This window comes from Lissotriton helveticus, chromosome 11 (assembly GCF_964261635.1).
Source record: "Lissotriton helveticus chromosome 11, aLisHel1.1, whole genome shotgun sequence".
In the NCBI taxonomy this organism is placed as follows: Eukaryota; Metazoa; Chordata; class Amphibia; order Caudata; family Salamandridae; genus Lissotriton; species Lissotriton helveticus.
This window is the reverse complement of record NC_136072.1, coordinates 526984120-527002356: the sequence shown is the minus strand read 5'-3', so window position 1 is coordinate 527002356 and position 18237 is coordinate 526984120. Positions and strand designations below refer to the sequence as shown.

At 44.2% G+C, this 18237-nt stretch overlaps 1 protein-coding gene across 1 annotated transcript in view; it reads right to left on the bottom strand.

The window, feature by feature from the left end:
- The window catches only part of DUSP26 (dual specificity phosphatase 26), a 45261-nt gene extending 29420 nt beyond the window's left edge, over positions 1-15841 (bottom strand). The window contains exon 1 of the mRNA XM_078666178.1: positions 15592-15841. Coding sequence (XP_078522304.1) covers positions 15592-15767 — 176 coding nt within the window. The 5' untranslated portion in view covers positions 15768-15841. The remainder of the gene's footprint in view (positions 1-15591) is intronic.
- Between the last annotated feature and the right edge of the window lie 2396 nt (positions 15842-18237).

Below are 18237 nucleotides of genomic sequence, written 5' to 3'. Positions count from 1 at the left end.
GGCCTAAGATATGGTGAAGTCTGGAATTTGAGGCCCACTGCAGGACGAGCTGTATGCAGGTGCGAGGGTCCTAATCAGCTCGAATGAAAGGGACTTTGTTCAGTGGCGCCTTGCGCAGGCCTGTAGGAGTTTCCAGGAATTTCAGGGGGTATCAGCGCACTGAAGAAGCTGCCTGGGAACCAAGGTCAACTTTAACGAGGGTCTTCAAGAGTACCATCATGGAGTTTGCCGCGGAAAGATGTACCACGTGAGGGGCGTCCCAAGGGGCGTTTCTATTGGAAATGTGATTTGGTATTAGGGAAAGTGACCCGGGAGGAAAGCAGAGCAGATGATTTTGGGAGCCTAAGGAAGCGGATGGGTAGGCAGATAGGCTGATCAGGAGAGACCCATTATCAGAGAAGAGACAAAGAGAAGTGCGTGATCTTCTTAGGAAATCACCACGGCTGACACCTAGAGGGTTAAGATCTTGCTAAGTAGGGATGTCATTTAGTGTAGTGTAGGGACAGACTAACCTTAATTTTCTTTTCTGTAATGACTTTGAGGTTGCAACTTGTATCCATTTTAGCAACCCTGATGGTATTCGAACTTGTACTTATTATTTTGTTCTTCAGACTCAGACTATTCAAGAAGTTCATGTTCATAGTGATACCGATATACCTTTTGAATCTCATTTTGAGAAGTTTGTATCTTCAGTTATCTTTGACTTTATATTAAATCTTTAAAACTTAATTTTGGTCAGTGGTCATTTAGAGTGGTGTAAGTTCTTAAATTGATTGTTTATTGTGAGATTACCTTTTACTCAAGACAGGTACCAACGATTCAGTCGACAGGAAATGGGATTTGGTAAGATAATTAGTAACCAGTAATCCCGCGTTAGCAGTTGGTAGCAGAGTGAGGATGGTTATCTTCTTGAGGAAGGTAATCTAGAGAGGTTAGTTTACCCCAAGGCCCGAGACGTCGAGAGACGAGCAGCGGAAGAATCGTGTGCCGAAAGGTGCAGACGGTGCGAGAAAAGCAGCAGTATCGGAGAGTGAGTATAAAAAGGGTCATGCGTGAACAGATTGCGGTGTTTTGTGTTGTATTTGTATTGTAATGTCTTGCGGAGTTGAATGCCTGTAGTGTGAATGAGAGAAGGTTGTGAGCGCGCGCAACCTGGTAAACTGGTAACCTGGTAAACGGGTGAACTGGTGAAATCTTAAGTTCAGGCCAGAGCTTAAGTGGTTTTGGGTGTATCGAACATCCAGGGTAGTTGTCGACCATAGTACGGAGGTCACGAGGTACCATTGACCGCCGTGGATCCAAGATAGGGGGAGTGTAAGAGTGAGTGTATGAGTAACGGACGCTGGTCGAAAGTTACTGCGTGTGAGTAACCTATCGGAGAAGGCGATTGTCTGGAAGTAAACGGAAAGACATTTCGCCAAGTTAGGGTGACAACTACAGAAAGACTGTGGGCGTACAGTCAAAGAAAGGTGATCGCTTGGACGGAAGTAATCATTTTTCAGAGTATGAATGGGATGCGTGCATGACCGAGGAGACGAGCTGAGAAAGGAGGGGAACTGCTGCGAAGGGGGACGGGTGACGTCGGCTAGAGCCGCGCTCTGATTGAGCGGTTGGTGTGACGTTAGCTAGAGCCGCGCTCTGGTTGGGCGGCTAGCGTGACGTCGGAGGAAAGTCGCGTACGGATAGGCCAGTTAGTGAGAACGGCGCTGAGATTGGTGGAATATCATCAGGAAGTAAACAAACGCGGAGAAAAGAGAAATCATGAAGTGTTTTAAGTGTTTGAAAGGGATTTTTAAACGTAAACGAAGTGAACATTATTACGGGGAAGAGGCTCCCCCAGAGGGTACGCCAGCTCATTATATGGCAACGAATGTGGGGCTGCATACGATATTGTGGATTGGGGCTTGGAATAAGCTTACGGAAGGAAATGAGGAAATGCAGTTCCCGAAGTATGGAACGTTTAAGTTAGAGGTGTTACATCGGCTAAAAGCAACCATGTCCTCATTGAAACCCTCACCTAGACCAACACAGTTTGAGGCTCTTAATGCATGGATTAAGGCTGCACACAACCGAAATTTGAACAGGCGTCAACAAAGGCTGACGCGATCGGTAAGGGCAGTGCGAGATTCCAAATGGGATGAGGAGGAAAAGCGTTGGAGGGTACAGACTATTGAGGTGGAGAAAATGTATCCGATGAGGGAGGTGTCAGGAGGAGGAAACCTCATGGAAGAAGACGAGGAAAGCGAGTCGGAGGACAATCTGATAAACAGATTGTTGATGGATAGACCACCTCCGAGAGTGGGATTGATAGAAGATAGAGGGCTCGCAAGGGAAGATGGGAATGAGATAGAGGGGTATACACCACTCCCTATATCGGAATGGACACCTAGCAAAGGCGGAGAAACACCTCCAAACAACACTGTACAGAGTGTAGTGGGAAGGTTTGTGGTGCAGAAAACGCCAACCACAGAAAGGGTTGAGTCTGTGGGATTGCCAGACGCTCTTCAAGTGCCTGTTACCATAGGACCCATAGTTTCGATCTATAATTCTGAGAGAGATAGAGGGGAACAACAAAGGCAATTGGATAGGGAAAGGATTGAGATGGAAAGGAGGAATAATGTGACGAATGCATGGAAACAATTACCAGGTTCGGTAACGTGGAACACCCCATTAGACACAACTGTCGGTCCCAATTCAGAACAGGGAGGTCCGAGAGGACCAATGGATCTAAGGGGACCGCGGCCAAGATCTTTTTCAGAGTTAAGAGCTGATTTGAGGGAATGGGACGGGTCCATAGTATCTCCGAGTAACAGGACAAGAACGGAACCAGAGTGGGAAAGCAGGGGTAACGGGACAGTATCTCATTGTGGGGCCAGCGAAAGCAGTCAGGGCCGGGAAGGCCAAAGTCAAGAGAATAGAGGGGATGCAGGTCCTACAAATCAGAGAGAACAGTCGGAACAAAATACTAGGATTGTAGAATGTGAGGAAATGTCCCGTCTCTGGGGGAACGGAGGAGATGAGGCGGTACGGAATTTTCAGAATAGGTTTAGGTGCCTTCATCATACCCTTGGGGAAGACGTTCAACATTGGAGAAAGGAGAACAGCGATAGGTCCCGCCACGCCTCGAATACTCAGGAAGCACAGGGAAGTAGGGAAGAAAGAGGGAGTAATAGAACCTCTTATCCTCAATCCCGTGAAACTAGCCAGGATGGAGAGAGAGAGGCTGGGAGGCATGAAGGAGTGTTTCACCACCCACCCCGAGAAGATGGAAAGGCATGGGACTTAGAGAGATGGGAACAGGGGAGGACTCCCTATAATTCACCAATACCTAAACGTAGATCTCGGAGCTGGGATGGGAGAGATGCGGATGGAGGAGCTAAATTGAGTGTCTTGAAAGCTGAAATAAAGGCAAAAAGGCTTGATGTTACCAGTTTAAAATCAGATGTTGATGAGATAATAGATGGAACATTGCCTTTGGAGAGGATAGAATTGTATGAACAGGATGAGTTATTGTTCATGGCAAAGGATATTACTAGGAAAGCTAGAGCGGTTCATGAAAAACTGACTGATTTGGCAGACAAGTATGCCGTGGATTTGTCTAGGACAAGGGCATTACAGAGTAACCACAGATTACAGTACGCAGACCAAGATCTAGATGAGAAGAGAACTGCTGGATTAAAAACACACATAAGAGAGCTGGTAACAGGGATAAGAGTGTGGAGAGAACTGGATAAATGGGAAGAAAGGTGGTCGAAAAAGGGTACAGTTAGGCGAAGTACAAATGTGATGACCCCTGAGGGAAGGGTAATGCAGATGGAGGCATTCCCTTTGCGAGAAATATCAAATGGAAATTATGTACATGTGCCCTGGAGTAGAGGAGACTTAGCCGCATTTACCAACTCATTTCCGAAGTTACGGGACAACCCAGTCGAGTGGTATAAGCAGGTAGAGAGGTTTGTTAAAATTTCGAAAGTATTGTGGATAGATTTGAACACGTTGTTTGACATCGTGGTCCCATCTGATTTGTGGACCCCTTGTAAGACTAGTGTCGAATGGCCAAATGCTGAACCATTGAGAGACGTTCGAACAAATGGACCATCTGAGATTGTCATGCGAAAGTATGAAAGGGTAATAGCATGGCTGAAAGATAAGGTACCACCACAGGATATAGATTGGGTAAAAATAGACCGAACAAGGCAGGAACCCAAGGAGACAGTTCACGAGTTTTATGAAAGATTGTTGAAAACATTCAAGCAATACAGTGGACTAGATGTAATGGATCCCAAAGACATAGGGCAGTTCGTGTCAAAGTTTGTCTTGGGGTTGAGGCCTGATATTTGTCTGATGATACAGCAACATTTAATCTGTTGGCAGAACAAACCACTAGATGAGATTTTACGATATGCGAGGTACTGCAGTGACGAGATAGATTCTAAAGCCAAGAATCTAAAGGAGAAATTGATGGTGGTGCAAATGCAGTCCGCTGGGAAGGGTGGCCAGCAGAAGCAGGGGATGGGACGAAAACCAAATGGTCAGAACAAGGATAATGAAGAAGGGCAGAGACCTAGGATAGACTTTGCCACTTTAAAGAAAACGACAAAGTGTCATCTGTGTCATCAGGTGGGGCATTGGCGACGCGAGTGTCCCTTTAACCCTGAAAACGGAGAGCAAGAAGTAGAAGAGCAGGTCCAAGAAGACCCAGTGCAAAAAGTGACAGTCCCAAGCAGTAAGGTGGCCAAAGGGGGGACTTCGGCTCCACGGGCCCAATTCCCACAGCCACCGAAGATAGCAGCTGGAGGAAAGGTCTTTAAACAAATGCCTCTGTTTATCGAGGAAGAAAAATGTTATTACATTGATCCATTGACAGGACAACGGGTGAGCAGTGAAGAGGACTGTACCCTCGGGGCAGTTCTAGAAGTGGATCAGAGAGGGCCATTTGTTGAGGCAGAAGTGGCAGGGTGTCCCACTACGTTCTTAGTGGATACTGGGGCTACTCGTTCGACTCTGAGATCAGCGGTGGTTCCAGACTTGCCAATGTCAGGGGAAACAATTCAAGTGGTAGGAGTCGCAAATAAAAGAATGACTAGTCCCTTGACAGAACCAGTGTCTGTGAAAATTGGAAACCACATGAACGAACATCAGTTTGTGGTTTGTGACTCGAGTCCGGTATGTCTGTTAGGTAGGGATTTGTTATGCAAATTGAATTGCACCATATACTGCACCCCACAAGGAGTGGAGGTCCAGACTACCGACGATGATGCTACCTTTAAGGTGGCCAATTCAAAATTCTGTGTAGAACTATATCCTACTCTGACTGTAGAAGATCTTCCACAAGACTTAAGAGATGCAGTGGCGTCAGAGGTGTGGGATTTCACAGGAGAAGATATAGGATTGATTAAAGGGGTAGAACCGGTAAAAATTCTGGTAAAACCAAATGTTGAGTTTCCAAGAACGCCTCAATACAAATTGTCCCAGGAAACGATTGCGGGAATAAAGCCTGTGATCGAGTCAATGATACAGCAGGGAATACTGAAGGAAATTGTGGGCAGTCCTTGTAACTCCCCGATTATGGGTTTGCAGAAACCTAGTGGGAAGTTTAGGATAGTTCAGGATTTACGAAAGATTAACAACATAGTCGTTTCATGTTGTCCCGTGGTACCGAATCCATCAGTAATATTGTTTCAAATACCATGTCAAGCAGAATGGTTCACAGTGATAGATCTTTGTCAGGCTTTCTTTTCAATCCCATTGGATGAAGAGAGCAGGTACCTTTTTGCGTTTAAAATGGAAGATCGCGTTTTAACATGGTGTCGAATTCCACAAGGATTCACAGACAGTCCATCCATCTTTAATCAGTTGTTGAAGAAGAATCTTGAGAATCTAGTACTGCCACAGAACTCGGTTCTGGTACAGTACATAGATGACCTACTTGTTGCGTCAGAAACAGAGGAAGCTTGTAAAGTAGATTCAATTGCCTTACTGAATCATTTAGCTGAAAATGGACATAAGGTATCTCCGAGCAAGTTACAGTATTGTCTGACAGAAGTACCGTATCTAGGGCACAGGTTAGAAAAAGGGAAACGTAAGGTGTCCCCAGAGAGGATTGAGGCGATAATGAAAATGAATGCGCCTACAACTCAGAGAGAGGTTAGAATGTTCCTAGGAATGGTGGGTTACTGCCGACAGTGGATAGTTAACTTTTCACTGAAAGCAAAGCCCTTACAGAAACTGACGCACAAGGAGGTGAGTGATCCGGTACCATGGGATGAAGAATGTCTGGTGGCGTTTTTACAGCTGAGAGACGATTTATGTCGTGCTCCGGCTCTGGGAATGCCAGATTATGAAAAGTCGTTTTCACTCTATTGCTGTGAGAGAGAGGGATGTGCTTTGTCAGTCTTGGCACAGACCCACGGTAATGCCCGTAGACCAGTTGCATATTTTTCGGCTACATTAGATCCAGTAGCCGCAGCGTTGCCCGGATGTCTCAAATCCGTTGCCGCAACGGGTGTCAGCATTGAAAGGAGCGAAAGTATTGTAATGGGACATCCAGTGGTAGTGTATGTACCGCATTCAGTTGAATTGTTAATGACCAGGACGAAGACGCAGCATCTGACCAATAGTAGGCTCACGCGTTATGAGCAAGTTATACTTGCCGCAGAAAACGTGACTCTCAGGAGATGCTCTGTCTTGAATCCTGCTACTTTGATGCCATTACCTACTGTAATAGAAGGCGAAGGATGTGAAGACCACGATTGCCTTGATGTGACTGAACTATGCACGAAACCCAGACCAGATATTGTGGATGAGCCATTGTCTGACCCCGATGAAATTTACTTTGTTGATGGCTCATGTTTAAGAGACGATACTGGTCGGTTAAGAGCAGCTTATGCTGTTTGTACCATTACTGGAGTTGTGGAAGCCGCTTGCCTGGAAGGAGTACATTCCGCACAGGTAGCAGAGATTATTGCCCTAACTCGTGCCTGCATAGCAGGAAATGGAAAGAGAGTCACCATCTACACGGACAGCCAATATGGTTTCGGTGTGGTTCATGATTTCGGGCAGTTGTGGTCTCAGAGGGGTTACATGACCTCCTCTGGTTCGCCCATTCGAAATGGAGAATTTGTGCGATTGCTGATAGAAGCATTACAAGGTCCTGTTGATATTGCAGTGGTGAAGTGTGTAGCTCATACTAAGAATACAGATTTTGTGTCACAAGGTAATAGATATGCTGATGAAGTCGCACGCTATTGTGCGGAACAAAGTTATTCTTTCTCAAAGGTGGAAATAGAAGGTGCAGAAGAAAAGACTGAATTAAGTATGATGTTAGAAACTGTAGACACTTGGGAGGATTTAAGAATAATGCAGGAGAACGCACCTGAAAAAGAGAAAAAGGCATGGGAAATAGCAGGCTGTGTGCGAAGTGAAATGGATTTTTGGGTTTCAGCAGATGGGAGAGCTGTGTTACCTGAAGAATTAGCTAATCCCATGGCGAGAGAAATACATGGTCCAGTACATCTAGGAAGGGATGCTATGATGAGAGTTTTTAGGCAGACTTGGTATTGCCCGAAATTCAGAATAGCAGCAGAATCAGTATGTAAGCGATGTGTTACCTGCCAACAACTGAACGTAGGCAAACGAACACCAGTCACACTGAGTCACATTGGGAGGTCAGGGGGGCCTTTCAATAGAATGCAACTAGATTTCATTGAAATGCCAAGAGTCAATCGCCTTCGGTATGTATTGGTGATTGTATGCGTATTTTCCAGATGGGTTGAGGCATACCCTACACGTAGGTGCGATACACTCACAGTGGCTAAATTGTTGCTCAGGGAGTTGATACCGCGCTTCGGGGTGCCTGCCTCTTTGGAATCGGACAGAGGAAAACATTTTAACAGCGAAATAGTGAAGATGTTGTGCTCCACACTGAATATCGATCAAAAGCTGCATTGTAGTTATCGACCAGAAGCTTCAGGAATTGTGGAACAAGTGAATGGCACTTTGAAGAATAGATTGGCTAAAGTAGTGGCATCCACATCTTTGAGTTGGCCAGATGCTCTTCCATTGGTGCTCATGAGCATGCGCAGCACACCTGATAGGAGGACAGGTCTCTCTCCCCACGAGATCCTGATGGGGAGGGCCATGAGACTTCCTACAGTTCCAACTACTGCTCTATTGAATATTACAGATGATCTGATCTTGGATTATTGTAAAGGACTGTCTGACGCCATCCATTCTGTGTCCCTTCAGGTGCATGCGGCTGAAGTTCCAACAGCGAGGAACCTGTGTCATGACCTGAACCCAGGGGACTGGGTCCTGGTTAAAAAACACGTCCGGAAGAACTGCCTAGATGTTCGCTGGCGTGGGCCCTTTCAGGTAATCCTGATCACGAACACCGCGGTGAAGTGCGGGGGGCTGCCAAATTGGATCCATGCATCCCATACTAGAAGAGTTCCAGCACCTCTAGAAGGAACAGCTCCCATCCCAGACGAAAGCCCGGAAGTGGAAGAAGAGTCGCAAGAAGGGATTGAGGCGGCTGAGGAGGTGTCGGAAGAAGTTGGGAACGCATCGGATTCAGAAGAAGAGCGAAGGCAGGACGGCAGTGAGACAGAAGACGCAACTGAAGGAGAGAGCAGAAGTGAATACGACTCAGACTCAGATCCGTATCGGAGCGATCAAGAACCAAGTGGGAGGACAAGGAATAGGAGAATAAGGCTTGGAGCTGCCACTTGGCCAACAAGAAGAAGAAGGCTAAGTTTGAGGTCGGCCCAAGAAGAAACGCTTACTCCTATATCCGAAGACTCAGATCCAGAAGAAGATATCCAGGATCAAGCCGAGGAGGGTCTTAGAAGATCAAGTAGGGTGCGAGTGCCTAGCAGAAGATACTCTACTCCCGACTGGACCTACCTTGTTGCAGATGTCTGGGAGACACAGAACAGGGAGGATCAGGGAAGTGGAACTGATCAGAACTGACCCGATCATCACAGTGCAAATAAAGTTTCTACTGCCAGGAGCGGAGACCGAAAGGTTGCTGACACTCAACATCGTTCATCCTGCTCTCCTGAGTGGAATAAGAAAATTGCTTTTAGAGACAGTTGAGTTTCCAGTTTGCTGTTCACGATATCCAATATTGGAGGGAACTCTTCTTCGTTTGGAAATGCTTGAACGAGTAGTAGAATTGCTAGGAGTGCTTATTGTTGTGGACTAAGATCATATTGCGAATGTCTTCAAGGGGGTGCAGATCTGGAAAAGTGAAGAAAGTGATCTTGATTAGAACGGACCCCTTTGTAATTGTGGATATAGAACTGATAGTACCAGGATTAGAAATTGAAAAAACGCTAACTCTCAATTTCGTCCGTCCACTTGTCTTGAGCGAAATAAGGAGAATAATCCTAGAAAAGGTTGACTTTCCATGGTGTGGTACGAACTGTCCAGAACCTGAGGGAATGATACTTCGGATGGACGTTTATGAAGAAGTAGTGTCACTCCTTGAGTCATACATAACTTCAGACGAAAATAAGACTTTTGAAAAGAAATTGTGAATTGTTGCAAGATAACCTAGCGCCGAGTGGAAGAAGAAAAGTGATAGGGGTTTCATTTTAGTGGATGGAGAAGGGCTAGGGTTGTCTATTTTCTACTGGACTTTGAACTGTTTTTTGTCAAGCTTCCAAGTGTTCCAAGAAAGACATTGCAAGAGAGAAAGACTTTGTTTGAAAAGAAGAGGAAGTGAATGCTGGAAGAAAGTCGAAAACTACACTGTTTGAGAACATGGAGGCTGGCAACCCGAACCGCAGGGCAAAATGTATAGCTGTTACATTTTTAGGAGTAGTGGTTTCTCTTATAATTTTAGTGGTAACTGTTTCATTCCTAGCGGGACACGAAGGGGATGGAACCACAGTTAAGGAGGATAAGGGAGTGTCAACACCGAGAACTACCATTATTAAGGAGAAGGGAAACATCAATGAGAAAGACAAAGCGTTGTTAGATGCAGAAGTAAAAAGGTTACACATGGATGAGTCACAGGGGAATTACAAGTCAAATGCTTATGCTAAGTTGCTTTATGAATATGTTGATGCCATGGAGGTAAAGGACTGCTATGTATGTATGCAATTACCAATTTCGGTGGAGGAGGGTATCAAATACCATCATCTCCCGTTGACATATGGAATAACGTGCAGTTTATTGTTAAGTATGTTTTATGGACGAGACGGATTTGAGTATTACTTCTCGAATTTCGACTCGACATTGCCAGAGGTTCCGAATTTCAAGCATTTGAACAAATGGGACTACTACAAAAGCGAAGACAGGTTACACAAATGGTTTATTCCATGGAGAACGTTAGATACTTCACATGCTCGAATAAACAATCTGACTTGTCAAATATCAGAAGTTGAGAAAAAGTTTATAGCACAGGTAGATACTAGATACAGGAAGCAGAAGGTATTGAAGGCATCAGGACAAGGAGAAACAGATTGGACCAAGGAAGAAAGGGCACAACAACGAAAAGGAAGTATTGGTCCAATTGCTTTGGATAAGGAGAAACGGGGGAAACTGTGCATTCACAGGAGTTACTCCTACTATGAAAACGTTTATGTAGGACAAGTCAATTGCGAACATGCTTTTCAATTGGAGTACTACTCTAAGAACTTCATGAAAGGGATGCAAGCAATACCAAATGTATATTTTGTATGTGGAAGATATGCCTATGTGAAGTTACCAGATAATTGGTACGGATCATGCTATCTGGCTGTTGTCTTCCCTAAAATATATCATGTTGAGAATTTAGACACGCCTAAGAAAGAAATATCAACTAGATGGAAGCGAGGGCTGGGTGCAGCAGAAGTAGTTGGAGATGTAATAGGTGCTGCATTCCCTTTCTTAGGATTGATAATGAATGACATTAAGATCAGGAGGTTAGCTACAGTCGTAGATAGACTGTCTGCCAGTACTGCAAGGTCCTTGATGCTGATAGAGGGGGAGATGCAATCGATTAGGGCAATGGTTCTTCAGAACCGACTTGCTTTAGATGTTCTGTTAGCAAAAGAGGGAGGAGTCTGTAGGGCCTTGAAGGTCCAGGAATGCTGTACTTACATTCCAGACAATTCAAAGCCTCTAGAGAAGTATATACAAAACATCACTGCCATACACTACGAAATTGAGGACCTGGCAAAAGTAAATGTGTGGGAAAAAGTAGGCCATGGAATGGGTAAAGTTGGAAGTTGGTTTGCCAACTTAGGAAAGGGTATCGTTTGGTACATATTGAAGCCCATCATCATAGTAGTGATTTGTGTAATCACTTTGTGGGGATTGGTGCGTTTGTATCAATGGTATAGAGCAAATAGGTTACAGAGAGCTATGAAGAAACAGGAAGAAGAGTTGACGGCGATGCAGGACACCCAATACAAAAGTCTGAAAGCATTAGAGAGTATGAAAAGAAGTGGTACTGTCCTGACTTCACTTTAAAAGGTTCTACATTTTTGGTGTCATGGTGATGATGACCCCTGAAGGTCATCAAAGGGGGGACTGAGAGAGCACAAGTTTGAAAAAAATGTATAAGTACGCCATATTTACAAGCACGTAGTTAGTTAACATGTACTTTGCACCAGAGTGTTTATATTTAGAAGTGAAATACACCGAGTGTCTTATATTCAGTGGTGAAATGCATAGAATGTTTAAGTAGAGTAACAATAATCATAACTGTGTGAGACTAATGTAGAAATGTTTGGGATGAATATGAAAACCTCATGTTCTCATGTTAAAGGAATAATGTAAGAGTTGAATGTAACTCTAAAACCCAGTATTTTGTGTAGGCCTCATGGCAATTCACAAGCAAATCTAAACGTGCTGCTAAAATAATGTGAGACAAGGTTGACATGGTTCTTTCAAAATGTACTATTGAACTTAGGGTTAAAAGTATATGCTTTATAGATGTGTTATTTTAGAAACGTATGCTAGTTAAGAATGTTTGCTGTTTAAATCAAGTCAACGTTTTAGGAGTGCAGGAACCTGCTGCATGTAAATCAAGTAGGCCAGAGCAGATAATGTCATGTAGTTTAAATCGTCATGTGCTCGTTAGAGGAGAGGTCGTGAGGTGTCCAGTATGGAGCTCTGAGAGTGTTTTATGGCCTAAGATATGGTGAAGTCTGGAATTTGAGGCCCACTGCAGGACGAGCTGTATGCAGGTGCGAGGGTCCTAATCAGCTCGAATGAAAGGGACTTTGTTCAGTGGCGCCTTGCGCAGGCCTGTAGGAGTTTCCAGGAATTTCAGGGGGTATCAGCGCACTGAAGAAGCTGCCTGGGAACCAAGGTCAACTTTAACGAGGGTCTTCAAGAGTACCATCATGGAGTTTGCCGCGGAAAGATGTACCACGTGAGGGGCGTCCCAAGGGGCGTTTCTATTGGAAATGTGATTTGGTATTAGGGAAAGTGACCCGGGAGGAAAGCAGAGCAGATGATTTTGGGAGCCTAAGGAAGCGGATGGGTAGGCAGATAGGCTGATCAGGAGAGACCCATTATCAGAGAAGAGACAAAGAGAAGTGCGTGATCTTCTTAGGAAATCACCACGGCTGACACCTAGAGGGTTAAGATCTTGCTAAGTAGGGATGTCATTTAGTGTAGTGTAGGGACAGACTAACCTTAATTTTCTTTTCTGTAATGACTTTGAGGTTGCAACTTGTATCCATTTTAGCAACCCTGATGGTATTCGAACTTGTACTTATTATTTTGTTCTTCAGACTCAGACTATTCAAGAAGTTCATGTTCATAGTGATACCGATATACCTTTTGAATCTCATTTTGAGAAGTTTGTATCTTCAGTTATCTTTGACTTTATATTAAATCTTTAAAACTTAATTTTGGTCAGTGGTCATTTAGAGTGGTGTAAGTTCTTAAATTGATTGTTTATTGTGAGATTACCTTTTACTCAAGACAGGTACCAACGATTCAGTCGACAGGAAATGGGATTTGGTAAGATAATTAGTAACCAGTAATCCCGCGTTAGCAAGTTAAATATAGACCACTCCAACCAGTTACTTGAACTTCATCAGAATTCAAAGGGACTCTGCACACTGGTGCTCAGAATGTTTGCTAGGGTCAGGACTTTGTTGGTTTCTGCTTGCCTTCAGAGTTTGGCCTGAGACCAGCCTTTGAAACATTTTATTGCTGCGTCCTGAGCCCCAGGAGGAGAGGAACTTAATAACACGGCATGAGCTTACCCCAGACTTTCTGGAAGATATACACACGGCTCAGATGCCATAGGTTTGTAGGGAGGTTAGAGTTATCTAGGAAAAACAAGATTCCTGCAGCCCTACTGGCTGTGGTGTATACTCGTTAAATGTGTGGACTGGGCACATTTTTTCAACTCAATCTTTTTAAGTTATTGCTGATTTTGCCATGCAAACAATTTCATTTGTTAAACTTTTTTTTTCTTTGAAGATATTTTGCCGTTGCGTATCAGAATACCGTTGACAAAAATATTGTCAGAAATAAATATCCTGTCCTAAGTTTACTGTTAACAAAAATATCGTCCAACTTGGTGTACAGTTTATGTTATTAGCTGTGAGAGGGGGTTATTTAGGACACACTATTTTTATCAGACATTATTTATTCCACGATATTCTGTCAGCATAACATTTTAACAGTGTTGTTTTAATAAACCTATTGACCACAAAAAAACCGACCAGAAGTAAAACCACAGACAGCTTTTTCTGATTTTGAGGTTCTGACATTTAACTTTTATAACATATGTGATGAGCGTGCACTGTCCCTGAACGTTCTAGTACATATGGGTGCTTTTATCTGCCATCATTCACCACATGAGTAACACAATGGTTTTTCCTCTTGATCTTTACCATTAGGGTGTGCCATGTGAACCTTTAGTTTCACATGTACAGTTTTGAATAGACTCCATTTTGAAGCCATAGCTGTACCATATCTCTGGATTTCATTACCCAGTTAAAAAATGGCAATTCATTTGCTCCAGTGGCGAGCCTCTCTGAGCTGCAAACCCCAGCAGAGAAAAAAGGGATGGCGAATAGCTCTTTTCAAGATAAGCACCCCTAAAGTTTGAAAATCTTGTGGTGCTTATCCTCACCCTGTACTGTTTCGACCCACTTGAAAATACTACTAAGGAATGTGAGACCAGCAGAAACCGATTTCATCCTGAACTCTCTCATGATAGACACCAACTATTGATTGATTGGACACTGAGATTATGATGTAACTTGCCTTGAAAACCCTAAAACATCGTGATCGGCTAGCTTGGGACTTGGGTTCTTGTTTCTGTAGTATGGTGTTGGGACAAATACATTTGTGAACTACTTTTGTTGGAAATGAGCTACAGAGTTCTAGCCCCTGTGAGTAGTGCAAGAGTCAAAGCCACTAAAGGAATGGCAGAAAGATGCCCTATTGAATGAGAGCTGTTTGCAAGCACTGTAATTTATCTGGTGAGACCCAAGGGTGACTGAGAGCAGCAGAAATATTTCCACATGGGATAACATTTACTGTGGAGCTCAATCTTACTAGAAAATCTTGCGCCTAGTTTACAGAATCCTATAAATACTTTGGGTATCATATCACAGGCCCATAAATTGCTGTGTGTATCGTATTTCTGCCTATTTCAATCAACTGTTAATTATGTTGTATTCATCGTTATCGTTATACTACTTAGCATCCATTCAATTTATTGTGTATTATTTATTGTGTAATGTTGTACATTGCGCTCTAACCACTACAACCTCATAGAATAAGTCTGACAGTTGAATGTAACTAAACCTGGACAGTTAACTGCCTCAAGGGAAAAATGTGGTTATACGATTGAGGGCTTTTTTACAAGCCCATTGTGCCGCCGGTGCAACACATTTTTTTGCCGCACCGGCGGCTCAATGGGCTCGCCCATATTTACAAGGCCATATATATTCACCCTGCATGTATTTTCATGGCCTTGTAAATATGGGCCCCATCCACGAATTACTCTCCGTGAAGGGGCGTTGCATGGGTGTTGCTGTGAGTAGTCCCATGCAACATCCATGGAACTTGATGAATTCCCAGATTTACAACATTTTGTAAAACTGGGAATGCGTCAGAATCCTACGCCTCCCCAGGTCAGGTGTAGGAATGGCGCAACGAGGAGAAAGGCTTTTCTTTCAACTCGTTTTTTCCTCTTTCTATGCATGCTGCATTCTGCAGCAAGCATAGAAAGAGGAAAGTGCCATTAATGTCTGTTTATGTGCATCCCCACAGTGCAGGCACCCTTGCAAAATGATGCAATGGTGCATGGCAGCCAATTGTGCGCCTGTGCAGGGGAAAGCACAGGTATGCATCCTATTGTTGTTAATATGACGCATCTCTGTGCTTTGAAAATGATGCAGCACGGCGCAGCTAAATGACTTGCGGCGCCGCGCTGCGTAATTTTCTTGTAGATGAGGTCCTCGTGTGATTAGTGGTCTTGGGAAATGTGTGGCAAATAACAGTACCCACTTAGGATACCTGCCCGGACAGTATGAAGGTATCACAAACTCTTGAACTTAACAGCCAGAAGCTCATCCACCTGAACTTTAGTAATCTTACAGTATTACCAGGGTACTGGATACATACTGGTCTCCAAGGTACAGGCTAGGCCAGACCTCGTCGACGTGGTTGCTGGCTGTCTTGCCTGTGTAAAGAAGCCTCTCCAGCTCGAAGACGCTGAGGACAGGTGGGCTTGAGTTCTCTCTGGACCTTCTGCTTGGAGACTTGGAGCTGCTCCGGGAGAACCTGGATATGAATGCCATGGGTTCCAGATCAGAAGGCACATTACAGTGCAGTACGGGTGCTAGATCTGTTGGAGTTGACAGACAGAGCTGAGGTTTCCTATGGATAGAATGCATCAATTATCATGTCAGTCAATGAAATGAATCTTTATCGAGAGGAATGTCAAATGCAATCCACTCATACACCCAGCTATCAACCCAAAACCTGTCAATCAGTTAATAACTCTATCCATTTACCCATATATCCATCATGTGACCATCTTTCCCTATTTCCGCTACACTTATTAGTCTATCTGCCCAATCATCAAATCAGTTATCTTTCTGACTTTCAGCTTACCATCCATCAGTGGCGGCTCCTCGGCTATGGTGGAGGAGCGTCGCCCCCCCCTTCCAGCAGACCAAAGAAAAAAATAAATAAATAAATAAACCATGGTTTATTATCATTTTATTTTGTGGCCCAGAGTCTTGGGGGAGGGCCGGGGGGATAACAGGCACCCACGGAAGAGGCATGCACTGTAATCAGTGCACATGACCCCCATTTCCTGGCTGAGCACCGAACCACAGCACTTAGACCAATCACAGCACTGCATTGGAGCTTTGTGATTGGCTCAGGGAAGCCTGGGTGCTTCCTGCTTCCAGCTGGAGCAGAGCGAGGACAGGAGGGACGACAAAAGAGATGCGGCAGCAAGTAGGTACGTTTAATTTTTTTTCTAACCCTCAGCCCCCCCCCCCCCATTACCACCCCCAATCTGTGCCAGCCGCCACTGCCATCCATCCATGCATCTGTCCATCCAGGTACAGACCTAGCCATGCATCTATCGACCTATCAATCCATATATACATCTATTCAGCTGTCCATCTGTCTGTCTGTCCATCCATCCCACCTATTCGCCTGTTCTTGGACTGCTGCTAGGTGTGATTTACAAAACAGTTATAACTAGCATAAATTTGACTTGTGCTGGCACAAATGTGTTGACCTTGTAATTTGGCAGACAGGATATCCACCACATTTTGACAGAGTCCCACATCATCCAATTGTTAAATAAGGCCCTTTGTCTAAAATTAGCAGCATATCACTTTAGGTAATATGGCCCCATGAGCACCAAGGTCTTTGGCAGCAGCACCATGAGGTAAACCAGCATGTAGCTGCCACTGCCCACCTCTAATTAATGTCCCGGTTCATTCAGGAGCATGGTACAAATCTCTTTAGCCAGAACTTTCCGAATGTACACACTCACACCCTGTGTTGATATGTCACTTATGTGTTTTGTTGCTTTGCACTGCACATAACCAAGTGAACGGGAACTAAGGTCCAACGGTCAGATGCTCGCTTACTCTGCATTTACATTTACAAAATCAATTTTCGGCAGTTTAATTAAATAAGTGAGGTTTACTCCTCTGACATAGCTCCACTAGACTGACCCAGAAGGTGAAGCCAGAACCATAAGAAGACTTTTTCATGGAATTAGAGATCTTCCTCTACCTCAAGCCTTTATAGATTATGAAACTGTGTATATTTCTTATAAGGTACTTCACTCATGAGCCTGTGTGGTTATCCAGTCGGAAGAGCTCAGGCCACATGGAGCAGCAGTCCATGTGGCGAGAGCTCGGAAGCAATAAGAGGTATTACAGGAAGAGCTCTCACTCTGCAAGCCAATAGTATCAGCCATCTGGGTATAATGTAGCAAGCTGTTGGTGCTGGTGGGCAGCCCAACACTGTTGGCAGAGGGCCATGTACTGCATTTAAAAACAGCCAATGGCTGGAATGCAGATCACAAACTAGTGCAGGGATTCCAGAACTATTCCCATTGGTGCATCTAGTATTACCCTGCATAGGAGAAACAGACAATTGCCAGGCGATTGAAGGGAGCATACGAAAGACAATAAGTATGGGTCGCACACACCAGCGTTTTGACGTTAAGCAGGGTATGCCAGGGTGTGTTCAGAATACCTTGCTGGAGAGAAGCCTCCTTGGTTATGGAGTCCCATGTTCAGAGTAACACTAATATACACTCCCTGTAGTAGCCAGAGATTCCCAGCACTGCTTTCTCTCACTTCTGACACATTGGTCATCCAGATGACATTACAATTCAGCGTCTAGCTAGTAAGTAGGGACAGTGGGAATCACGTTCATCCATTTATGCATATCACAATTTAGATGGCAATTGACAACTATCTACCTTAAGACATTGTCTGTATATCTTTTGGTGCATACAATCTGATATTATCTAATTATTTGCCCATCTCTCCTCTCTATTTACTTCCTCGTAGGCTTAACACACCTAACCACACAGCACATGAATGCCAGCCATGCTTTAAATGCAATAAATAATCTTGAAATTCAAAAGAATATTTTTGAGACATAAAATGATGAAGCTATGACATAGATTATTTAACGCTCTGAACCACTGCAAAGTCACGCAGACTGTAACGAAGCGGTGCAAAAGCTTGATAAAGTATTAATTTCCAGCAAAACCCCCTTTTGGAGCAC